The 26,387-nt window shown below is 43.6% G+C and overlaps 1 protein-coding gene across 3 annotated transcripts; it reads left to right on the top strand.

Moving 5' to 3' along the window:
• The first annotated feature begins 535 nt into the window (after window positions 1–535).
• Window positions 536–26,387, top strand: dipk2ab (divergent protein kinase domain 2Ab). Of its 3 annotated transcripts, none has more exons than XM_040044432.1 (4): window positions 536–750; window positions 7,235–8,127; window positions 20,042–20,345; window positions 23,954–26,387. In XM_040044432.1, the coding sequence occupies exons 2-4, from the start codon at window positions 7,474–7,476 to the stop codon at window positions 24,298–24,300; spliced, it is 1,305 nt and encodes a 434-aa protein (XP_039900366.1). In that variant the 5' UTR covers window positions 536–750; window positions 7,235–7,473; the 3' UTR covers window positions 24,301–26,387. The 3 variants fall into 3 exon arrangements, with proteins under 3 accessions (XP_039900366.1, XP_039900365.1, XP_039900364.1); XM_040044431.1 differs by having other exon boundaries at window positions 536–946; XM_040044430.1 differs by having other exon boundaries at window positions 536–1,030.

Here is a 26,387-nt window from a genome sequence, read left to right as displayed (position 1 = left end):
TCTCAGCTGCTGCGATATTTGATCGTACTGTTTATCGTTCTTTATCAGTATGTGAATCATTCATAGTCAGAAATTAACAGAGAATAAAATAAAATTAAGTGGTTTATGAATTAGTCTTTATTTTAGGCCACATTGACTGAGCACGACATCTTTTACTTGCAGTGTATTGTCTTTATTTTATTTTATTGTGCTCTTGTTGACTGAAAAAAATGAAAAAAGTATATCAATTAGACCTTGTATGAGTTTACTTTAACTATGCAGCCGTTTATATTAGCAGTATGGTTTATTTTACTTACCACCTCTAGCATCTTTCTTTCCGTCTCACATTAAACTAAACGGTACAACAATCTAAAATGAACATTAATTTCAGGTAATGTTACAAATTCTTTAAAAGGCTGGTGTTAGCCTAATTGGAGCGACATGAAAGGAAAAAAATAGAAATTCTGGTAAAGTTTGCACTGGGGGCGGCATTCCAGACAAGACAATATTAGAATAATCGCTTAGCAACCGTGCCCGTAAACAGAGAACGGTTGTCGTAAAGAGTAAAGAGGCTGGTGTTGAAAAGAGTCGAAACAGAACCCATTGTGGTGTTGGAGAGGAGTGAGCAGCTGCCTGAGAGAACAAGAAAAGAGGCAATACCGTGACCGCGGACGGGACTCGCAACACGCGGACAGATATGGACGTTAATTCACCGCACGGACGCTGTTGTCCTTTGTAAAGAGGACTCCGTCGTCCAGTCGGAAACATCCGGTAAACGAAGAGTTAAGGACTCGACAGCTCAACTGTTTATTTCAGCGGCTAGCAGGCTAGCTGGCTAGATACCTAAGAGCTAGAAATGGGAAGCCCGTTTGAGTGTGCTTGATAGAGATCTTCGTCGAGCTTTGAAGAAGCAGCTTTCGGCTGAGATACAATCACCGGTGTTTTAAAGTCCCCTCTCGTCCGCCTCGTAAGTAGCCGCAACTTTGAAGAATGATATCAGCTGAGCGCTAACCATTTCACTACAAAGCCGGAGAGGGGGGAAAAGTCACAGGTTTGTTTCACAGTTGTTTCTTCTCTTTGCAGTCCGTGCTGCCTTTGAACTCTTTTTCTTTTTTGTTTTGTTTTTTATTTAAAGCGAGAGGAGGTAAATTGTGCATTGCAGAAGTCGCTCACACGTCTATTTTTGAGCAGTTCGATAAAGAAAAAAAAAATCCATAAAAGCAATAAAAACTCAATGTTTTGATTTTTTTTATATCAGTAAGAGGATGCATAACAGTTCGAGTGTCCGTCGTGTGACCTTAGATCAAGCAAAGATAATTAAAGCAAAAAAGGACAAATAACCTCAGCGCTTTTTAAAAACAAACTCTTATCAGATGCCCACATCCACTGTGCGGTGACAAGAAGCATATTATTACCGCTATTACTGCTGGTGGTGTCATTTTAGTTGCAGCGGAACAGTCTAAGCATAGGTGGTTAGTATGTTTCCTTCTAATTACACGCTGTTTTTAATCTCTTCGTTATTTGCCTTGCATTAGAGAATATAGCAAGACTCCTATGCACAATTTGATGTAGAATCAAAAAAGGGGAAAAAGCATAATGGGGGAAAAATGGATGAGAATGGATACACTGTAGAGTGAAGACTGTGCTGCCCCTGAACTCTATTTGTATGCAGATCATACTAAATTACAGCAACAACGCTGGTGTCCAGGAGGTATCATGTTTGCCGGAGGCGCTATTAACGTTTTAGTATTTATTTAACAAAACATTCCCCCCCCCCCCCCCCCCCCCCCCCCGATTCTCACCCCTTAATTTCCCACTGTAGTTTCAAGCTATTTAAAACACTTCATCTCAACAGGTTTGCTTTGGATTCGCCTTCCTTTTGGCAAAAACACAACAGGTTGAGCCTGTTTCTTTTTCTCCGTCAAGCCTAAAAGCACCTAAAATATAAGCTTAACTTTGAGAGGATTTAAAAAACAAAAAAACGAATGACTAGATCTGACCATGAGATTTCTGTGGCATAGTAATAATTGCACTTTCTTTGAAAACTGCTGCCCTTGATTCCTTCAAAGGAAAAAAAAAAGATTAGCACAAGAGTTTTAGTGTTTGGTTCCACACAAAGCTCATAATAAGTCCTATGGAATTTCTCTTTACAGTCTAATGAATAGGACGGGCTGCTTAAAATTAATTTTTCTATATCGGGAGACTAATTGCGGAGGCTTTCTGCTAGGTTAGTTGACGAGGGAACTATGAAAATAGCCTGATACACTTAAGGCGTTCTGCTGGTGGTTGATTTGAATGTTTCTGAGTGCTCGGCAGGGGAACGTCTCATAATTGCAGCCTAAAAGCTCCCACAGCAGCAGTATATTTTTGTTTTTGACCTCCAGACTTGCCAAATCAGTCTCAGATAAAGTAACTTGTAGAGCAGACGGAGAAACAGACAAAGGTGGGAGAACGAATGTCTTTAAGGTAATCGATTTCATTTCCTCCCCATCCAAATGCATTTCCCGATTGTTTAAACTGCAGCTCGCTTTGACAGCTTGTTTTAATCATTTCACTCGGCTGACATGTTTGCCTTGCAGTAGCATTAACGTGGGATTCAGATTCATGCCAACTCCCCAAACTTTTCCAGAGAGATCGTGGGTTGTGCAACCGTGCAGCTGTTTAAATTAAACAGAAAAGGGAGAAGCTGTTTTCAGTTGGGGAATCCAGAGTAGGTCTTCGCAGTGTGTTCTTAACAGCTGCGTCATTTTGGCGCAAAGCAGATACTATTGATATTCTCATTAAAACCCCTCTCGTGTTTGGTTTGGGCCAGAGATGAATGGACTAATGTTCATTGTGGGGATGCTGCTAATTGGTACTTATAATCCGAGGACTCAATTTTCCATTAGGCGTGCGAATGTTACTGTCATTTGTATCTATCCATCACTGTCTATGTGTTTGCTGTACTGAGGCAACCCGGCTGCGGCTGAATGTTTTTGTGATCAAACATTATTGACTCCCACGGTCGATAATCCTGGCAACAGTAGTTCCTCTCTCCAGCTAGAACCACACATTGCAAACCAAGTGAGGTGGCGGTGGTGGCGGCAGCGGTGGTGGTGAGGGGCAGAGGTTACTTTTTTCCCCCCTCCAGCTTTGAGGATTCGGGGGTAATGCCAGCGGTCCTGCAGGTAGACGCTCTCGCGTGTGTGTGCATCCATTCAGAGATGGAGAAGTGCTGCTCTGTATTCAAGTGATCTATTTCCAGTCATTTCAATCACAAGAGCAATAACTCAAAGCTTCTCTTTTCTTGCTGGCCGCTAGTTATACATCAGTTATCTTTTTTTTTTTTTTTTTTTTTTTTTTTTTCTCTCTCTCTCTCTCTCTATTTTACCGACTTCTCCACTGTATTTCAGTCCTTTTCCCCACTTCCCACCGTGCACTCTCTTTTGCATTTCCATTGGAATTAATCAAGCATGTTCTTGTGTGGCTTGACTTCATTATATCATAATGAAGTTTAGCCTCAGGTGCAGTCAAGAAATGGGTTAGCCGGAGAGTAGCCTTGCCCTTGCACACCATTATCTGAAGCTGGTTCTTACACAATGAGCTGTAGGAAAGATTATTCAAGAAAGAAATTTCCTTTTCAATCCCCTCCTCTTTATCTGAGTTTTTCTTTTAAAATCTAAGTTTAATAAAAGTTGAAATATTAGAATATTACCATGTCATCTTCCTCTGTCTCAACCTTTGTCATTCTGTTTTAAGCCAACATGGGGCCTATTGCTTCATCTTGTGCCTTTTCAGTCCCAGTAATGAGCCATTTTGCGGCTCTTAACATCTGCCAAACTTGGAACATTTTGAATGCGGGACTCATCTTCCATGCATGAGGAGTCAGGCATCCTTTGATTTGCCCTCTTTTCTTTGCTTCTCTTTCGAAGCGCTCACCGCTATACTTTGTAGACTGAGTACGCTGAAAAACTTTCTTAGCCCACTTTTGGCAGCGGCCCTGTATCATGAGAAGTAATTTGGTGCTTATTCTAAACAGAGTTTTTTCCCCTCCTCTTGGTATTCTACATCCCTCCCATCTTTTGAAGAGGCACTGTGACGGTTGTCTGGTAGGAAAGGGGGGGGGGTAATTTGAAACAGTTTTCTGTGGGCACAGTGAGGTTTGCCCCAAAGAAAACACTGCTTTAAATTTCAATGCCCTTCAATAAAAACATCTGGCTTTAATTTAGAACTTTAAGTGAACTTTGCCCTCAGCAAGAACCTGAGTAGGCAACCTTGCCATAGAGCCCTATGCAGTCTGCCTTTCTCTCTCGCCACGTTCTCTTAAATAACTCCCATCATACCGCAATAGTCAGTGAGGGGAGTTAAATAAATGGTTTTGCAGGTGTAAAATTCACGAGGAAGCAGTCTAGTGGGGTAATTACCAGGGAAAGAGATCCCCGTCTTAAATTGCCATGTCATTCTCCCAATAAAGCTGAATGTTTTCATCTTATTCCCACTATTACTGTGCTTGTAGCAGCAGCAGGTTATAAAAAAAACAAAACAAAAACCTCAAATCCAGTAGCATTTCAAACTGCACCCGCTCATGCACCATGCTAATCGTGGCACGCTATAAACCCATAGATGGCCGATTTGTGTTTCATTGACAATAATTTGAGTGTTAAAGTTGTCTTTCATTAAGAGGAAGAAAATGATCCTTTCGCATTGTGTGATTACTAACATAATGCAGGTAATGCTCCTTATGTAATTGTGGTCTAACGCTTTTTCTGGCAAGGAATACGAAGCTATGTATTCTCTTCATGCCGGCTGCCAGCTTGTGCTTCTCATTACTCGGCGCTGTCCAGGTCTTGTTCAGGGTTTGTTTAAGCTTGCCCCGGCTCTCTGTTTCTTTCTCTCACGGATGAAGAGGTGAAACACTTCTTGGCCTCGCTGAGGTTATGGTTCGTCCTCTCTGAGCCCTTAGCTCATCCTAGATAAATTTCATATCTGCTCCCGAGATCTTGCAGTCACGTCAGTGTCATGGCTGCCTGTGTCAGATGCTAAATGGCACTTGAATCGAGATTTTATAACAACGGGAAATTCAGTTTTCCCCTCAAGCAATCAGCTTTCTCTCACTCCCTGTAGTAAAAGGCACAGACATGCATCCTTTTGTCTAAGACAGCCCAGTGTGGGCCTACTTTACTTATGTATTTATCCCCCCCTATTCAGAGAGCTAATTTCAAATGCTGTCTAGAAATAAATTGGAGGAAAAAAAAACAACCAGTTTCTGTTCTGCTTTTTTTTTCCCCGCTTCTGAGTTATCTTGAGATGAGATAATGTGAGAATCAGTAGCACTTGCAATATATTCACGAAGTGCTCTCTAGATGATTCCAGCCAAATATTACCATCATTAAGGATGCACCATTTGTTAATTTGAGGCCAATAGTAAGTCTAATGTTTAAAATAACAATTTAGCCAAAGGCCACTCCAGATACAGATGTTTTGTCATTGTGTGTCTCTGTAGCTATACATTATCCCTTTTGTGTCAGGCAATGACGGCTTTCCTTTTTATTTCACAAGAGTCCAGGTTCAATAATACGAGTTAATGAAAAGCTGAATAAGGCACACAGTGAAAGTGGTCGATATTGTCTGATAAATCAGTGCATCTCCAACTTTCAGTGTAATGTGTTGTAATAGATGAATTTTTAAAAAAATGCCGCCATAGGACTTAAAATCATTGCATTTTAAGCTTGATTGAAAGGCTTTTACCCATGTAGAAAATGTGGCTGTAAAGTTTCTCAGTAACTCATTATCTCACTCTTTATTTATGTCGAAAAAAAATCATATCCTTATTGCTGTGTTGAGTCACATTGCGCGTGGTGTGGCGAGAATGGGGGGGGGGAAATGCTCGAATAACATTTTTCTTTGCCTTTTAAAAACATGCAGTGTGGCACTCTGTAGTTCCCTATTTGGATATGGTCTATTTTTACATTAGGCAACTTGGCCTGATCAGCTTGAGGTATTTCCAGACAGAGGTGTGGGGTAAAAGCTTCTCCATTCGGCTCTTATTTGGCGTGCTGCAGGCCCACGTTTCTCACAGCCGCCGCTTTCTCGGTTGCTTTTAGCCCGCGTGTCCTACCAGAATCTCCGCCTCTTCGATCTAAAAGCAAGGGAACCCATCGACACACAAACTAATCACACTACTGTGCCTGCTCGTTAGCCATGCCCTCTCAAGTCAGCTGTCCTAATAGGCATGCCCTAATGAGCTCTAATTGAGGATGGCTAATTTGCATGGTCTGAGTCATTGTATTTCTTAAAGCGACTTAAAATACTTACTGCCTAAAAGCTGGATTGGGGGTGGGGGGGTCTAACATGGTTTCATCGTGGACAGATTTTAGTGGGGCTTGTGGGGTTTTTCTAAGTGCTTTGTTCTCTCACTGTGATCCCAGATTTTATTTTTTTTTTCTTCTTCAGATAGGGCTTGCCATCCCCCTTCTTGGCTAAAATTAATAATCTCAGTAGAAATATTCAGATTCATTTTTCCCCCTCTCGACCAGAAACGTTATTTTAGCGACAGCAGCCATTTTCAAAGAAACAGCATCAAAGCGTGATTAAAACGAAGCAGGGCAGCTCTGATCAAAGGTTAAACTTTGCACGGTGTGACTCTCATCACAATGCAAACCGAGATTGCTCCATCTGAAGCAAGAGAAACAAAATCAAGATTCCTGAGCTTAGAAGTAACCGTTGAGGTATTCAGATGGCAAGTTATTCTGCAGTACATCTTAGAAAAAGTGATGGATATTTTTATTGGTGCAGAGGGAGGGCCCACTGAGGGACTCTTCCTCTGAATGCAGGACATTTTATTTTAATACTTGCAGACAATGTTTTACATTTCCCCTTAATTTGATCACTGACACTTTATTTTCCCTTTTTATTTATTTTTCTTATACTTTGAGTATACAAGAAATGATTTCCCAAAGAGAACGCACTCAAACAGGCACAGGCAGGTTTATTGCATTGGCTGTGGGCCATCTCATTTCTGCTCAAAAAGTAATGAAATCTCTCAAATGACCCAAGCAATTCAAATTTGTGCGACTATTTCATATTCCAGAGAAGCTGCATTTTGTTTTACAAGGTGGGATCACATGTAAGGATTTAGGGTGAGAAGGAAATTAAATCAACCTTTTTCCACTGTTACTTAAGGCAAGGCGCTGGATTTTTGGTATTATAAGGTGTAGCGTTTATATTTTCCCTCATGTAATGATTTTTTTCCGTCTCTTTGTCTGTTTGATTTCAGAACTGCTGGCCCAAGTTTACATACAAACTGCAGAGAGAACATGACGCACTGGCCACTGCCAAAGTCTGGCACAGTGCAGCTGTGCCAACCTCGCCCCTGTCTGCCGCTTTAGAAGGTTCCCCTTTGCACCATGACGGAGAGGCATTGAGGTTAGCTCCCTGACGATCATCTCAATACCTCTCCTCCTCCTCCTCCTCTTCCCCTGTCCCTCAACACCCCACTCCTGACCCATCCACATCATGCTGCGCTTCCTGCCTCTCAAACTTGGCCGCCTGTACCGCTGTCTAAAGCTCCTGTTGGTGGTGGGATTGTTTGTCATCTTGTTGATGAACACCCACAACCTGTTCGCGTCCTTCCAGAAGAATGAGCTCACGGACAGACGATTCATCAATCTCAACAAGTGTCCCGCCTGCTTTGGCACCAGCTGGTGCCGCAAGTTCATGAACGGCCAGGTTTCCTTTGAGACTTGGGGTCGCCTGCGGTTTCTAGACGTTTTCAATGTCAAGAATGTTTACTTCGCGCAGTACGGAGAACCCAGGGAGGGCACTCGTCGCGTGGTGCTCAAACGGCTCGGCTCCAACCAGGAGTTGGCCGAGATAGACCAGAAAATCTGCAAGAGGGCCACAGGCAGGCCGCGATGTGACCTCATCCAGGCAATGTACAAGACTGAATTTGCCCGGATCAACGGCGATGTTCGACTGCTTACTCCAGATGTGGTAGAGGGCTGGTCAGACTTGGTGCACTGCCCCTCTCAGAGACTGCTGGACCGTGTGGTCCGCAGGTACGCCGAAACCAAGGACTCTGGCAGCTTCCTGCTAAAGAACCTCAAGGACACGGAAAGAATGCAGCTGCTCATGACGCTGGCATTTAACCCGGAACCACTCGTATTGCAGGTACTGTGTCTACATTTGAACTTCTTAAAATCTGGGTGTTTACCAGGTATAAAGCAGTCTTAGAGCTGATAGGGTTGTTGTTTTTTGTTTTGGTTTTAAATCATGCTCGACAAATACACGCTTTGAGGAAAATGTTGCATCTGGATAAAGATGCACGGATCATCTGACAAAGACCTCTTTGTCAGATGATCCGTGGCGGCAGCTGGTTTCAGAGCAGATGATAAAACGCGGCTCCTGGATTACTCCCGGAGATTCAGAATATCAGTGCAACAGCGTGTTGGCCCACAAAGCCCCCACTAAATTACAGGGCGGGAATCCCTTTCCTTCCTCTTGCCTAGATCTGAGACAGGCTATCAAGTCCTCCCTAAACTCAGGGCTACTTCAAGACTGCATGCCGGCTATTTGGAGCAAGAATATTCTTCTGCTTAGAATGGAGAAGGGTTTAAGAGCTGTGGCCTCTGAGAGGGGAAAAAGGCGATTTTTGGCTGGCGGCAGTGCTGCATATTTAACACCATATGTAGGGCAGTTTTAAATTATTCAAGGATGCATCTGTAAATGGTCCAAGTTGCTTTTAATTTTAATATAAGTCTATGTCCACTGGATTGTCATCATTTGTGTGTGACTGGAACGGAGCAGTCTCTGCAGGGCTGCTAAACTGTATCAGTGCCAGTATTCTTGATCCTTAATTCGTCCTGCAAAATATTTTTTAACTTGTTTTTCTGTGTGAATTTCAGTGTTGCTATAAGAAAAAACAGTTTTAAGAAATTGTTTTACTTTATCTATGAATTTTTTTTAAAAGAAGATTTTGGGATATGTACTGTTTAGTTTTGATGAAAATGCAACAGGACGCTTTGTTGTCCGGTACAGGGAAGATTAGAACATTCTTGATTTTGACGCATTCTAACCAGACAAACGGTTCATCTTGCTGAAATGAAAAGGATGCTTTAAAAAAAAAAAAAAAAAAGTTTAACGTCTAGCTTTGACACGAGGTTAGGAGAAAAATCCTGACCCACCTTTATTCAGTCATCCTGATGTCAAAGCAGGCGTATTTCTCTGCATCCGCATCCTTTTTATCCGCTGATTAACAGGCGGCCAATCAATTCCAATTTCTGTTTGGCATTGAGGGTCTCACGAGGGGACAGAACAACAATGGTCTTGGCCCGTGTAGACATTCAATAACTTGTTTTGACCTCCACCTCTAGCCCCCCCCTCCCCGCGCGCGCCTCACTGTCCCCCACATGTGTTACTGGACACCTCCAGGCATTTCAGAGGACAAAAGGCGGGATCAGCTTTTTAGTCTGGTCAATCTATAAAATCTGATTAGCTTTGTCCGGTCGCTCAACCCTCCCCCTCGCTTCCTTTCTCCCCTATTCTCACAACATCCCTTTTTATTTTTTCTTTCTATGGCTTCCTCCCCTACTTTTTCATCACACGTGTGCAGACAATTCCATCACTTCAGTTATATTTCAGTTCAGAGGCATAGGGAATCACCCCTCCCACCACCACCACGGCCTTAGTCTTATCTTGGACACACAGTTTAAGACATCACGCACAAACACATCATGCACTCACATTGTCCACAACTCCTTCCACTTCCCGCTCCGTGGAGACTTTACATGTTTACAAGGACTCATGAATTGTTGATCTCAGCCTGAACTTGTGACCTGTGGGTAAAAGAAGGAACCGTTGGGTCTCTGCTCGCGCAAGGCCGCAGGATAGCAGATGGCGCGCGCAGACTGCCGGGATAGATAACGCACAAAGAAATGTGCGAGACCTCTCAGAGACTCGCAGATCCTGAGTACTTTGACTGTTCGTCAGCATCACTAACCTCAAAAGATGAGAAAATTTGCTGTGAGACTGAAAGGGCCCTATGCACAAGGTTGGGCAGCAGCAGACCATAAAGAATTAATAGCGTCTATAGAGATTGAACAGAAGACGTGCTGTACTACAACACCTTGGTCTACCTATTTTTTTTTTTTTTTTCCTTTATTTTTTGCTAGAGGTTTGAGCTGCTGTGTGGGGACAGGCTTTAACAGAAGATATAGAGGAATGTGGGCCGAGTTTTATGACTCGTTATTTAATCTAACCCGGGCCTTTTTTTCAACTATTTATCACTCTGCCTTCTTGTCAGGTCATGAGTGACGCTTTATTTTGCCTGGTTGTAGTTAAACACCTCTCCAGTAGGTTGAATAAAGGAAACTCTCACTCATTTTATAATTCAACTTTGCTATATTTAGCGTAAATAATTTCCTTTTGTCATCAGCTAGCAGTGTTGTTGTTTAGGGATCTTTTTTTTCCCCTTTCTCTCTCCTATGGCTTTATTCAGTTGAATAATGCGAATAACATTTCTGCTGTCTGCTCAGCGAGCTGCACTCTCTCTTAGAAAGGCTTCTGTTTCCAGTCTTTTGAAGCCACAGGCAGTAAATCGGCCCTGATTCACTATGAGAAACCAGACCTTCTTTGTCAGTGGGAAACAATCTGCTGTGTTGTTTTGGGTCTGGCCAACAATGTGTTTTCTGTGTTCTCGGTGTCTATGAGTGCACACTTGTGTGCTGCACGCACACACACCACCCCCACTTTTCTGTCACGTGGAAGACAATTTGGCTTTGGGGAATAAATATTTTTGGAAGACAAAAATGACGACAGCCAAACAAGGAAAAATCCTTGTGCAATGAGAGTAGTCTTATCCAGTTTCATCCGTTTTCCCCTCATTTCCTCTTAGCGGTGCAGTTTAAGTTACCCTGGAAAGGTTTCTCTTTTACTTTGATAAATCTGCTTGTTCAAGGGGTTGTCTCTTTGCCAAGCGGCGGAATTACATGATGCTGTTTAATTTTTACCTCTTATTCAACAATAACTCGGTTTGCATGAGAAGCGAGTAATTCATTTTCTCATTTCCATGGCTCGAATCTTACTTGCCATCCTTGCCGTCTCTCCTGTGGCTAGATGACTCACCGATTCATCAGGTGATGGTTGTGTTTGATGGAGTACATCTGGCCCAACCTTAAATTAGTACAATTTAGCCTAGTCCTCGCTTCCAAATCATTAAGCTTAGCGAGTTTGCCAGAAGCATGTGACTGTACTCGCACCCTTTTTGGTCCTCAGCCCTGTCTTGCTCAGTGGAGCTGAGAATAGGATGTGACAGGCCTGTGGGGTTAACTCAGTCAGCGGCGCTCTCATCTCCACTAAACTCAAATCTGTGCACTCCCAGACACCCCACCTCTCAGCTCTCTCTGCCTCTTTTTCTATTACAGTCTCTCCCCACCTTTCGCAGATCCAGTTCGACGCTCTGGCCCCACCTGACAAGGAGACACGCTCCTCTCACGTAACACTGTATTTTTTTTCCCCAAGAACTCTGACACTGATGCTAAATCAGGGGAGAGATTACATGGATGACCTTATCTCCTGTTCTTCCTAACAGTTTTGACAGCAACATTTTAATGCAAATATGGAAGGAAACATTCACAGCTCTGAGCAAACACACCAGTAGCTTGTTAGAATCTTTAAAAAATGGAGGGGGGGGATGCCTCTTTGGTATGCTGCTGATTAATGAAGCTCTGCATAATCCATTACAATGTTCCGTCACTTCAGGAAGCTAAGCCAGAATAAACAGTTTGTGTTTGGGGTTTTTCCTGGCACAACGTGAGGCAAATGTGGTACCTCAGCTGCGACCTGCACAACCTCGATTTATTTTTGTGTTGGTAACATAAATTTAAATCCCTCAGTTTAAATGACTATAACTGTAAATTTAAAACGGTGGTGTGGTTTTAAAACATGCTCCAAGAGTCTTGTTGGGGAGATTTTTTTTTATTTATTTATTTATTTTTTTGACTAATATGCACATAATTTTCCCATGTAACCTTATTTGTTACACAGAAGCAATTATTTTTACAATTTGCTGTTGAAAAGAAATGAAATGAGGAATTTTTTTTGGAGACAATATTGAAGTTTATAGACAGGTTGTTGTGATGTTTCGTGCAAATATCAAGAAAAAAACAAGTAGAAAAACTGTTTTTTAAGATTTATGTGGGTTGTTAAAAAAAAAAAAAAAAAAAAATTCAGTTTATGGAGGGGAAAAAAATTTCCTTTTTGCAGCATATGCTAGCTCTGGCAAAGTATCGACAGAATTTAAGCCTTTATAATTTCCATGCAGGAAAACCCTTATGGTCTGGTTTTCTGGGTCATCGTGCCTCTTCACAAAGAGGATCAAAACCTGTTTTGTTTTTAGTTTTATTTATTTCTTTTCATTTAATCACACGCTGCACGCTATCGCAGCTTAAGTGAGAGCCTTCTGTCTCAAAGGCTGGCTCAGTGGCTGAGGTCGGCCAGTAAATAGTATTTAAGTTGGTAGTCTGTGATTAGTACCTTTGTTTTTGGGTCTTGGGGATTGTGACGCTCTTAGCACATAAGAGAGGAGGTTGTGTACGCCGCTTAACCCTCCTTCAACTGCTCCCAAACCCCCTTTCATTATTCTTATAGGCCTTTGTGTACAGACTGAATCCTGTTAGGATAAGACGGGGAGTTATCTGGGCTCGACTCCCCTCTTTTTGGCTGCCCTCGCTGGATGGAGGCCCTGGTGGAAAGGCGAGAAGAGAAGGAGGAGAGGAACCGAGAGTTTGTGTGACTGTGTGTGTGTGCGTGCACGCGGGTGTGTGTGTGTGTGTGTGCGTGTTGTACAAGCCAGAGCCTTGTGGTGTTTTCCTCTGTTTGAATGAGCCAGACTGCTTGTGTTACCATAATCCTTTCTCTCTTTCTTCCTCTCTCCAAACGCGCGCGCGCACACACACAAGTACACACAGTCACACACACGCCTGACAGCTGTGTTTGGTTAGGTAAATGCCTGTGGCTAACCCCCCTCCCATCCCACCCACTAGCTTCTTTTTTAGATTTGTCCCTCAACACCCCCATCAAAGCTTCCTACTGTTACAGTGTGCACCCCAGCCTATCTTATGCCCTGCTCCTGAAGATACAGTTCTGCAGTGCAGGAGACAGTCATTCACAGCTCTCCCTGGACCCCTTAAGATAGCCAATATTGATCCGTAACAAGCAGCTCTTTACTATCCTCTGTCCCCTGGAGAGCCTGGGCCCTAATGTTAGCAAGAATATGCCTTTCAGCACATCAGTTTGCTTGCAGTAATAAAACTGCCTACTGCATTAAAGCAAAAGGCACTTGGTTCCTGTCAGAGAAATTATAAGAGGTTAGGGATATCTGTAGCATCTGTACAGTTTTGGCATTTCCACCCCTGCTAGTTCTAAAACTCTCTGCATTTTAACTGCTCACTGTATGTAAAGGGAAATGTTCACAGGCCCCTCTTTTAATGTTTGACTCTTTCTCTGGCATGTTGAATAAATGAATAAATATGTATATATATGTGTATTTGCTCTTTGTAGAGGGGAATTCTCTTCATGCATCCTCTGGTCTGTAGAGAGGTTAGAGTGCAGGGACAGTGACAGCAGTCTCCCTGCTCAGTATGCTTACATGGTTGCCCCTGAGATAATTGGCGCCTGCTCTGAAATATACAACCCTTGATGTAGGCCTCAAACCCACAGCCTTCAGGTCTGAGGCCAAACTGTGTGGGCGGCAATACCACCTAGACTGAGTGAACACTGCTGCCTATGACTTAATACATTCCTCATCTTCCAGCGGAGGGGATTTATGGGGTGACTCCATGTGCAGTGGCTCAGGTTCAGGTCGGCAAAGGGTTTCAGCTATCAGTAAGCGGCGGAGTGTGTACTAGCAACCCCGAGCTGTGCCGTCCTGTGCACTCATTCCTCATCCTGCTCTCATTCTCTCTGCAGAGCAAAGACCTGCAGAACTCAAAGAGCCAGCTAACCCATTTCTATCAAGACTTGAAGTAGCTCACTGAATCATGTGCATAGTCTTTCTGCCCTGTACAAGCCAATTCTGCGTGGTCTGATCGATTATTATACTCGATGTCTTGGTTTTGTTTTCTCATATGAGCCTAGTGTCTTTTTTGATCTCCCACTTGGCACAAGCAGTCCTTTCAGTTTTTATACATGCAAAGATTTCTGATATTCATAAGGCTGTTCATACGCTTGTCTAGATGGACATTAATTGACTTTTAAATGAAAAATAAAGGCTGTCATAGCATGTATAATAAGATATTAAACCAGTAATATGAACATCATCCATTGTCAGATGAAGCCATGGGAATGGGAAAGGAGTACTCAAACATAAAGAAGGAAATTACAAAACCCTACCTGTAATATATTGGCCTAGTTTTCAGTGTTTCCTGCAGAACTGCATGGTATTTCTGGTGGTATCAAGACAGTGGCCCTCCCATGATTTCAAACCCACCGCTTTTGATTGCAGCTGGCGACATGTAGAGCTAGTGGCATTAGCTCTACATGTCGCACTCCCAACCCCTTACCTTAACTCAGTCACCGGCCTCAGTTCAAGAAAGTGTAGTTAGTCTGTTTGACTGCAGAATAAGACAAGAGACAAGTGATTGAGATCAAGGACTGCTCGACAGTAGCAAAATAACAGTGAGGGCACTAGAAAAATCTCACATTTTTTTTCAGACAGAATCAAAAAAACGAATTCCAACTATACTTGGGTGGTCACAGCAAGTATAGTCTTATGAGTGGGGAAACAAAGACTTGTCTGATGCATTAAACCCAATCAGAGATTAGTTGTCTTTGTTATCCTTCACAAAGGTATCACTTTTTGGCCATCTGTCCAAGAAACAGCCGGATCAGCATGTTTTCCAAAGCCTCTTTTATAAGGGTTCTGAATGGTGGAGTTGTACACCAGTGGATGTGGATGTTCCCCAAGACTGCTGCCAGTGGTACGCGCTGTAACTTTGCAGCCTTTGAACCATACGCCTGGATAAAGAAAGAGGTCAGGCTTATTCTAAATTCAGAGATCTACACAGTTGGCTTGTCTCAACCAGCAGACATGTATGCACTCCTCAGTGTGGTGCCGTGACTCGGCATTTCCTGGATCCGATGTCTGGAACATGTGGGATCATTGCCCTGTATTACAGGTTTAGGGGCGGAACAAAGGGAGAGAGGGAGGGGAAACTAGGTTAGCAGGAAATGCAGCAGCGGGAGACGTGCGACACGGAAAAGAAGTTGCACCATGTGTGCTTGGATGAGGCTGGTTCCCCTGTGGTGTCTGAGCTCTCACTGCAGACTAACTGACTGGATTTTAAACATAAATGGCCAGCAAAATGCCAGACGGGGTTCGCCAAACATCCTCCAGACACACAAGGTCAACAGGAGAGCTGCACAGAAAAGCAATAGTTTTTTTTTTTTTTTTTTTTTTTTTTTTCTTTTTTCCCCAGGTCCAGCTTGGCAGCTCCTGCCTTTCAAGCCTTGCAAAACAGATGTGGCTCCTTCTTAACACTAATCCCTCCTGATAAACAGACTGAATAATGTTCATTTTGTAATACTGAGATTCAAAGTTGTTTTTTTTTTTTTTTTTTCTCTCTTTCGTTTTATCTGACTGAATGTGTCTATCCGCCACGTGTCATCAACTTTACAGTTTGATCCCAGGACTCTTTACGAGTCTTGTCCTGGCTTGTTTGTTACAAAGAGGCGAGGTTTTGTTAAAGACAGAAAATGTCGAGAATTTACGCCACGCCCGGCTTAGGGCTTTAACAAGCTGCACACTTTGGTTGCAACTACTAATTTCCTTTACGCAGAAAGTAGCTGTGGTTGCAAAGATGAAGGCAACTGCTTCCTTTTAAACTCAACTCTGCGTCCAACATATACGTGTGTGTGCGCGTGTGTTTGATGGTCCAGTGTTCTCTGCGAGCCAGCCAAGGCAATATCTTGGGAGCCACTCATGTTTACTCGGCCCTTGAATAGAGGTTGTTATCAGCCCTGGTCACGTTGCGTATTCTCATTCACATGCACTCGGATGGCGTTTCACGTAGACACACTCACACGCACACCCAAACAAGGAGCCTCTTTTTGAACGCTTTCTCTCACACGCACGCCCACGCCCTCCCCAAGTGGCCCTGTAGAAGGGCATGCCTTTGTCAGCAGATGTCAGGACGCAGGTGTGTGTTCCTGTGCCTCTCGCTCCATTCGTTTCATCCTCTTCTCCAGAGGCTGCCCATTTGTCTGTGGCCCTGTTACATTTCAGCCCAATCCAATCTACCCTCGAGAGAACGCCAGTGTGTCTGTATTACAAGGGAGGGGGTGGAAAGCACAACAACCCCACCAGTCACTGCTACGGTGGCGAATTGGCACAACCTTAAAGATTAGATTAGTCAGACTTGGGCCTAGAAGTCACTATGAGGTCGTCTTTAATGAGAAGAGTCTGTTTTCCACCCTTGCTTTCATTGTCTCCCGAGCCCAGCTCATTATTTCTGTGACACGGCAAAAAATTTTTGCAGGGTAGGAAGGGGGGGGGGGGGGGAGCATTGGGCTCCATGTTTTACAAGTTCAAGGTTTTGCTAAGCAGGAAATAAAAGGTTCTTATCCAGTGAAGGGAACAAGAAGTGATAAGACTTTAAAAAGCAGTAAAAGTTGCTGGGATGTGTCATTGGCAGTTTTGCACCCTCAGCATTTTTAAATAGCATAACATGATTGGGTGACGACTGGTAAAATTCACTACCTTTGCAGTAACCCCACACACACACACACACACACACACACACACACACACACACACACACACACACACACACCAGAATACCTCCCAGGTCTGCTCAGAGATAGTGCAGTGGATGTAATATTAGGCTGGGCTTTCCAATTTATCCCCCCCCTCCCCACTCAACGCCTCATTGCGGACGTTAATGACTTCTGCAGAGTAACCGTTTAAAGAGCGCTAAGGGAGAATGATTGGTGGGACACGTAGAGTATCTATCAAGCCTTGCAATAGGCGAGTTTGAATCCAAAGCTCAGGTGCCCACTCTCGTGTGCCTGCCCACGCTGTTCGGTAGTTCTCACTTTCAGACTTATTGTGTATAAAATTTAAATACAGGAAGCTCATAAAAATGGCACCGAGGTAATTGACGCAGCGCAGCGAGCCTTCCAGCACCGCGAACGAGCAACATCTATGTTAAGAACCACGAACGAGGACCAGACAGACATGAAGGCGTTCTAATAACAGCCGTTGACAGTATATGAAAGTAGCCGTAGGGCATTCATCCTTCTCCTCCCTCCCATCAGCCATCCCCCCCATCTGCTGTCGCTCTACTTTTTCCTCCTATTCAGGGCTGTAACCTGACAACAAAGAGAGAGATGTGTTTAGCAGGCAGGTCTTTGCTGGTTTATTCCTCCTGTCTACTGGAGCGTAGAAGTGAAAGACACTCTGTTTGTCTCTTCTGTTTGCTGTCTCCATCGTATTCTCTTCTTTTCTCCGCTCTCTGGCTCTCAGGCTGCCCCCACAACCCCACATCTCACCATCCACCCTGCAGGCGTGAGAGAAGAGGTTGATGCTTGGCAAAGGAGGTTTTAGTCATAATGTTGGACAGGGCAAGTTTTGTCATTGTGACAGAGAGCCGCTTAGGTTTGCAGCAACATAAAGGCTTGAATTTGGGTCAAAGGGAGGCGAGCCTAAGAAGGATATACCCCCTAACTGATCAAGCTTCAACTTAATCTTTATATACCACCCTCAGAAATTAGAAAGCCATTTTAGATATTTAGCCTATTAAATCTCTAATCCTAATTCTCTTAGCCCAGTGGCTAATGGCATCTCAGTAGCCTGGGATTGTCTCCCCTCCAGCCAGTATTTGGGAGTGCAGTCAGCCCACCATTATCATTCATTTCTGAGCATGTGATGGACTTCCTTTAATTTCTCTTCTTGTCGAGTTTGCTGTATCTAAAAGTCTAGACAAAGGTTATTGAAGCACAGGCTTTTGGAGAAGTTTGGGTGAGTCATTGCCAAGTCTAGTGATGATGAGCACAGACAGACAAGGCAGCAAGAAGCAAGTAGTGCTTCATGGACAGACTGTTGTCTGGCCCACGATTGATCGGGTCACCTCAGGGAAATGGGTTCGACCTACACCGCATGCAACTTATCATTGTCCTTCAGTCAAGCTTGTGGCTCTTTCTTAAAACTGATGGGAACAAGAGATACACCTAAGGTATAGATTTACGCCACTTAACAGACTGATAGGCTGGAAAAAGTTTGCTGCTGTCTGGATTCGTCACATTGAGTCATCGCTCCTTTACTTGACTTTGTTGGGCTTAGAATTGCCTTGACTTCATTGCATCATGCACAGCATAGTTTGCAGACTGTTCAAAATAAAACACCCCAAAAATAGTCAGTGGCACACAAGCAAAGCTGCAAATCGCACCATAGTCATCACCTGAATGCCTTTTGGGTTCCAGATCACTTGCATCCTCCCAGTGCCACAGTCTCCATGTGGCAGGAGTCCAGCTGCTGTCTTTGAGATAGCAGCTGCGTGGTGTGCGGGAGGAGGAGGATGGAAGGGGTTAAAATGTATGTCTTTAAATAATTTGTATTTCATTAAAGTTTAAAGAGTTGGGGCAGCCATGCATATTTAACCTCCTACCCTCATGACAGAAATTGAAAGCTGGTAAAGTATTGAATTACCTCGAGTGTAAAGTGAGATGCAACACTGATAGTAGTTCACACCTTACCTGCAGTGTCACGATGTGTTCCCTGCCTTATCGCAGGTGCGATTGGGTTTCAGAAAGGGAGGGCGACCGAGGCTGCTGTGAAAGACAAGTGCTCCCAATTCTCAGTCTGTGTCCATGTGGCGGCTGCCTGCCAAAAACTGCAACCCAGGAGAGATTTGTTACTTAGGAAATGCAGGCAATCATTAGGCTAGCATATGGACGGGTGTTTATTATAAAAGATGGAGTCCTATGGCAGCGGGTTTATAGGGTGGAGGGCGTACCGCTTGCAGCAATACCCATGTGTCTGCGGGGAAAAAAACGAAACAAAAGAAAAACAGGCTTTCATTCTATTATTTTTCTATTAATTTGTCTGACCATTGTGGCAGCCTGCGACAATGAAATGGGCCCCAGAGAAAAGAAATGGATGCAGGGAAAGTGTGAGACACCAGAGCTCATGGAGGGAGATCGAAGCGGTAATGAGACTTAGAGATTCGAGTCCCCCAGCAGCCTGCAACATTTGCCAGATACAGCTGCTTCATGCCTATCTCATTTAAGTTTCACGTACGTTTGTACAACTGTCCACAGTTGTGTATGTGTTTGCCTGTACCAATGTGACCACTTGATTAGGCAATTGCAGATGATAGGTCACACATGCATATCTGACCCCAGCAGAGGCAAATAAATCCAAGAGAGATTAGGCTCTAGTGCGCTAGTACCGCCTTCATCTGGTGGTATTACCTTATTATTAATCAGTTTAACCTATAATACACAGCGATTTCTTGTCAGCATGCCCAAGCTGCATTAACTCAGTTAGTCGACATCACACAGCAGTTTAAATCGCCCCACAGCTGCATCACAACACATAAGGCTTTCCTGCTAACTGCTGTTACCACAAATCATCTCCTATCAGTTCTCTGGAACCACTGAATATAGCGGCGTACATCAACTCATAGCTGTAGGGCTTTAACACAAACTGGCTTTTGCTTTTATTAAATTTAATCCGTTATACCCACGTGATCCTTGGCAGATTTTCAGCTATTGTGCTTAGAATTGTGTATAAAACATCACCTCAGGCTGCACACAGAATCTTTGTGTTTGCTTTTTGGGATTTTTGTTTCATCTGTCCGTGTTAAAGAAGCCGATTCGTGTGCAAGTTAAACAAATATTTTCTGAATATTTGAAGGTTCTTCCAATTCATGTGTTAACCTTTGCTGTTCAGTGCCACTGTTATTGTTTTGTTTTTGGGTTCTTTTTTTCTGTCAGCCAACTACATTACACAGCCTGACTTCTTTTATCTGTTTTTTTTTTTATTTTTTAAATAAACTGTCTTCCACGCTCATCTGTTTCTCCTTCCCAGAGCTTTCCGTCAGATGAAGGGTGGCCGTTCGCCAAGTACCTGGGAGCATGTGGGCGCGTGGTAGCTGTCAACTACGTAGGTGAGGATCTGTGGAGCTTCTACAATGCGCCGTGGGAGAAGAGGGTAGACTTGGCACGCCAGCTGATGGACATTGCCGAGCAGCTCACCAACAATGACTTTGAGTTCGCCCTCTACCTGCTCGATGTCAGCTTTGACAACTTTGCGGTCGGCCCACGTGACGGAAAGGTCATCATTGTCGACGCCGAGAACGTTCTTGTGGCCGACAAAAGGCTCATCAAGCAGAGTGAGTGGCACTGCCAATAAATTTCCACACATTCACTTTGTGTGTATGTGTGTACAGACATGTACGTCCATAGGTCTGTGAGTAATACCTCACAGTCTGTCCCTCCAGTTGCCATGACAATAAGTCATTGTTCGTGAACATGTATGCATTGACGCCTTTAAACACAACCACTTCATAAAGAACTGCTGCTCATCTTTACAGGGTGTTATTTACATTAGCACATAAAGCAACATGCAGAAATGATGGACCTGTCATTGATGCTTCTCTAACGTTATGAACCCCCCAATAAACCATTATTTTTATTTATAACATAATTACTCGTGAATTAATCCTCCGTCGGAAAAGTTTTTCCGAAGCCTGAGTGTGATTTTAAACGCTGTCCACAGTTTGTATTTTCTAGAAAACACTGCATTTGATGTCAGAACTATACCCGCAAACTGTAGCTTATGAGGAAGTGATGAAGGTTTGAGGAAAGGCCTCAAGGGACACGCATGCTCGAAGCCTCCTCTCTTCTAAGAATACACACTCCTCCAGCACCCCTTCTGCCTCTAACGCGCACGTCCCCATCAAAGCTAAGATCGTTCGGATAACGAGCCATCTCCGCTGCCCTAGTTTTTTTTTGCCTCTCAGAATAAACCTCATAACAAGGACAGAGATAGTTATACATCACACGCTCAGTGCTGCGGTTTCCTACAATTCTGTCCCCCTTCTAGGGGCCACTACAGAGAGAGGCAAGGCCACCTAGTAAGGCTCTTAGATTTGTCCCTTCCTGCAGAAATCCTATTAAAGTGATAAACTGTTGTGTCGCTGGGTGTTGAGATTCCACCATTATGCCCTGTGACAGATATGAGCTAGTGTGTGTGTGTGTGTGAGAAAGGGGGTGTGTATGCACTTTTTTAGCTGTAGGCGAAAGTATTGTGATGAATTTATCCTGAGATAAAGTGCCATTTTGCCAAATTACAAGATCTGACACCAGAAAACTGCAAATTGATGTACAACATGGGAAGGTACTCCAACATGCCCTGGAGTTTTTGCCCCTTGAGTTTTTCCCTCATTTGGTGCGCGATAATGCGATATGTCAATGCACCACACTAAAGTGTGTATATTTACCTTGGTGCCAAAAGCTGCAATTTTCCGCCCTGTCACAAGTAGTCCTTTTTGCAAGCCCTAAAGCACAATCCAGGTTGAGACTCCCTTGGTCTGGCCGACACATTTAGAGGTTGACATCTCAAGCTGCTTACCCTGGCTATTCAGAGTTTAAGCCCCAAGTTTATTTTCTTCTTGCATGTTTGCGCGCCTGAATCTCTTTGTGTGCGTGCCAAGTGCCGGGGCGCAGCAGGACGAAGAGGGACGACAGCGATAATGAGTATTACGAGGTCAGTGCCATGTGTTGGACAGCGGTAGGAAATAGCCACGGTAACTTCCCAAGGCCCGACAAACAGAGAATTCAATCCCTACAATTAGAGCCTGAGATTGAAAGCGAGCTAAGGAGTGTGATGCGAATCTCATCAGTCTAAACTAAGGCCAATTGATTTGCAAATCAAACACGCAGAAAGCCGTGTGCTGTTCCACCCTCTCATTAGGGGCATCCATATTGATGTGATGTGTTTCGGCGAGATAAAACGCATGCTATGTTGAAGTTGTGCTGTGCGCTGTGTTTGCACAGTCCAGTGGTGCGAAAGGAGCCATTCCCCATCATTGAGTTTATAGCATTTGAGGATGTTTTCCACCCCTAGTGGCTTTTGGAAACACATGCTGTATAATGTAACGCACACTTCACTCACTCTCTCATTCTCCCTGACGCCCGCTGGCTTACACAAACACACACATGCAGCAGCACACACACACACACACACCGCCGTTCTCATTCTCTTACATTCAATAATGCACTCTAACACAGGCATACATTGTTAAAACCGGCTCGTACTCTTGAATGCCACTAGTAAGGCCGCGCTAACAAGCATTTCAGGCCCAATGTCCCCTCTCAGTGCAGCCCAGTGAAGCCAGAGGTGTGAGGAGAATGTATACAAGTCAAGCCTGAGCTCCTTAACATGGAAGGTACCAGATATGCAGGAGACAAGTGAGGCTAGGCAGCCTACCTCATGTGCTGCTCTCCACTCATTTGAATTGGAAATTATTTAGTTTGTGTTGGAAATCTTCTAGCTTTGTTACACTCGCGCTTGCAGGAGGAGAGAACTGAAGGCATTGAGGTGCAAGTAAATAGACCTCGTAGTTCTTTTTAGCCTTTAGTTGAGTCTCAAAGTACTTTTTTTTTTTTTTTTTCTTCTTCTTTCTTTGCTGTGCTCATCTTTGTCCTTGAGAACAAACCTATTGCTCTCTTCTTCTTTTTGTGTGTGTGTGTGTGTGGGTGTGGGGGTGTGGGTGTGTGTGTGTGGGTGTGTGGGTGTGTGTGGGTAAAGGAACAGGACATTCTCCTGATGCCATCTGTCAATCAGTGCTGAGGTGTGATGCATGGCCAGCTCCAAAACATTAATTGCTTTCACCTCACCTTGCTGCTTTGGCGTGTACGTCTTTATATGTATGCGCCTGCTTGCGGTATATGCATACGCAGGCATATCCATCTTCATCACCCACACTGATTGAGGTTGATGTGCCCCTCCTCTTCGGGGGGCATGGAGACCCCTTGCTAACAGGGCAGAGTTGGATGTTTGATTGAGTTGTACTGATGAGCCAGAGGAGAAGTGCATTACATCGCTGATAGACTGATTATGTGTTTGCATCCTCTGGGTCCAAACCCCACCCCCCCACCCCCTCCCCACCATGCTATTGATCTGGCTTTTAATGCACAAACCAATAGCTCTCTCGTCATTCCAGGTTATTTTCTTGGCCCCCTTCTTTCCCAGCACAATCCTCTAAAGGGGGGAAAAAAGCAATGTGAAATGAGCTGGGGAAAGAATTTTATTTGCTCAATAAATCTGGAAAGTGGTTCATTTCTGTCAAATGAAACTGTAGATGAGTTGTTTGCCTCTGGGCTTTGAAAATAGTATTTCGCATTAGGGCCTGTGGGGTGTCAAAAGTGGCACCTTGGTCTTGTCAGCTTCTGCTGAGGCTGATTTCATGGGTAATAATTTGCACAAACTAAAAAAAATAAATATTCTTCACGGTCAGATGCGGTGGAACAGTTGACTGTAATTACCAAAGTTTCAAGTTTAGTTTTTCTCTTTAGTTTTGAAAAAACAGTTTGCTGAAAGAGAAATGCTCTTACTACACCAGGAAAGAATTCATCTAAAACTGCCTGCCTAGATCTGAGGGAGCTCTTTAGCAGAATACCCCGAATGCAAAGATTGAACCATTTTTGCGTGACTTACCCAACAACCCCCCCAGGTTTCATGTTTGTGTATCACCCTCAATAAAGGTGTAAATGCCTAAAAGATTAAAAATGCTCTCGATTTTATAGCTCCAGGAGTTTCTTAAAGGTTTGCAAGGCCTACATAACCCAGCCTCACTTCATTACATTCGCCTGGGGAAAAACAAAGCTTATGATCCACTAGATGCTTTTTTTTTTTTTTTTATCTGTTTTAACTAAATGCTGTTAGTACGTTTTCATAGCAGTGGATTCATTTACCTGTGTATCTGTTCTCTTGCAGACAAGCCGGAAAACTACGACGTGTGGTACGAGAGCCGGTTTGAGGAGTGCGACCGGGAGGCCTGTCTGTCTTTCTCCAAGGACTCTCTTTGTTCCAGGGTCACTGTGGACCACAACTACTATGCCATATGTCAAAACCTGCTGTCACGGTATGCTACATGGCGGGGCACCACTGGAGGTCTCCTCCACGACCCGCCTGCCCACATAGCCAAAGATGGACAACTCAAGGCTCTGTTGGACGAGTGCACCAAACCCAAAAAACGTTACGGCCGCTTTCAGGCAGCAAAGGAACTGCGCGAATACCTCACACAGCTAGCTGCCGCTTCCTCCTCTGCCATGGCCAGGTAATGAATGGAGTCGGCGTTAGCCTGACACAATGAGAGACTGAATTCTGTATTTTTGTCTCTGGACTCTTGAGATCCTGGTTCTTGTTCATGATGTCATTTGTTCTCCTTTATGCTTTGGAGCTGGAAGGTGTTAGCTCTTGCATCAGGAAGGGTAAGAATCAAACTTCAAAGCTGATTTCTCAAAGCTGTAGCTTTTACCTTACTTTGCTCCTGTGTAAAAGAGGAATGTGGCGCTATAAAATTCTGGTTAGAACCAGGATGGAGAGGGAATTGAGGTAAATTCTCCCCACCCAGGGTGGGCTGCCATCTCTGGGGGATGGGAAGATGAGAAAGGGCTCTGGTAAACGCATCCTTCACTGGACACAGGCTTACACAAACCAGAGCGTCCAAGCGGCCGCGGCAACATGACATAGCCCCGACCACGTCGATCCTCCTGCCATTCCTCAGTCCATCCGAACTGTTGTGTTTGATCGTAACACTAATTTCTCTTGTTTAAATTTGCTGTTCTTTTCAAAACTGAATCCAAGTTTAAGTTTTTCTTTTATTTTTTTCCTTCCTTTTTTTGCTGTGCCATGGCTTTGCCCCCCTCTGTAGCATTGCTGCAGAGAAGGTGGAAGTAGCATGAATCTGCTGTCTGGCAACAGAAAAGGCCAGGCTGCATCAAGTTTAGAGGATAAACAGAAAGTTTGGAGTTTTCATTTTCATGCAGGACGAAAGGAAAACCCTTGATGTCTGTAGAAGCATAATTTCCTGCTATTCCAAACAATCACCTGATCACCAAGTTATAGAATTGATGCAATCATCCTGGACTGTCTCCCCCACCCCATCTTTCCCTTTTAATGGGACCAGTGAGAGCTTGAGACAGCTGTTTTTAGGAAAAAGAAGATACAAATTGGACATTGGTGGGTCTCTTGATGCAGATTTGCCTATACCAAAGAGGCTAGTTGTAAAATTAGGAATTCTAAGCAGTACAGAGAGTTATATTTTTGGTTCCCCACCAGAGCTGTCCAGAAAAACTTTAATGTGTACACACATCTTATGTGAGCTGTCAGGCCTGCATACTGATTCTCCTCTCCTAAGAACCAAAACTCTAGGCAGATCTAAGGCATAAATTAGCCATATTAAATGTCACAAAACCCCCTCTGCTTTGTTAGCCTCTTGATAGGATAAATCTTTTTTTTCCCCAAACTTGATAAAAGTGAATAGTAGTGGCATCTTCTTTCAGACTCTGTTTTTTTTTTTTTTTTTTTTTTTAAATCTCTGTAATTATAAATGAATTCTTCTGTGCTATGCTCCCACTAATGTTGAGTTCAGTAAGCTCCATCAAGCCAACGGTATAAAAAGCAATGAAGATAACCAAATTACTTCTTGGCTCCAGAAATGGCTTCTGACCTGCACTTTTTGAATCCCAGAAATGTCTGCTGAATATTTAAACACTCGGCACCACTTAGAGGTTGGGTTGATTTTACACTTGGTGGGCCAACAAATTAAAGCGTAATGAGCGTAGGATCAGCTGGTAATGCATTGTGAGAGATCTTTCTTTTAAAAAAAAAAAAAAATCAAATAAACCCGTCTCTGGCTCCATATGTTTTATATGTCAACTGTTTTGATGTTGTGAATCAGATGCCCAGTGGAGTGTTGTGTAGCACAGTCAACAGACAGGCGAATAATCAAAAGTGAGCCACTCCACCTGTGGGGAAAGGAGAAAGCACAGCAGTTTTTGTTTGTTTGTTTGTTTATTTTTTGGCCGTCTCTGAGACCTGGAGAGCTGATGTGACCTTTTGCCAGTTTGGAAAAGCAATAAAGACAAGTTTGGCTAATGGATTTTTGTTTCTGAACCCCCTTCTCCTTTGTTGTGTCAGCTGTATTTCCGTTTCCCCGAGTCTGGAGGATGGTCAACTTGGAAGGATTTGTTCATGCGTAACTAACTGTCCTCTTTTTGTACTGTAATATAATTTTTCTTTTGAGTATTATATCAGCATTGTCTGATTTTTCCTGTGCCTTTCATTCAAAAGTTGTATTTACAACTTTTAGTGGGTTTAAATATTAAAATAAATGAAGATCTATATATAGATATATACACACTTA

This window comes from Simochromis diagramma, unplaced genomic scaffold (assembly GCF_900408965.1).
Source record: "Simochromis diagramma unplaced genomic scaffold, fSimDia1.1 OVJJ01000602.1, whole genome shotgun sequence".
NCBI classification, from domain to species: domain Eukaryota; kingdom Metazoa; phylum Chordata; class Actinopteri; order Cichliformes; family Cichlidae; genus Simochromis; species Simochromis diagramma.
This window is presented reverse-complemented; position numbering and strand designations above follow the sequence as displayed.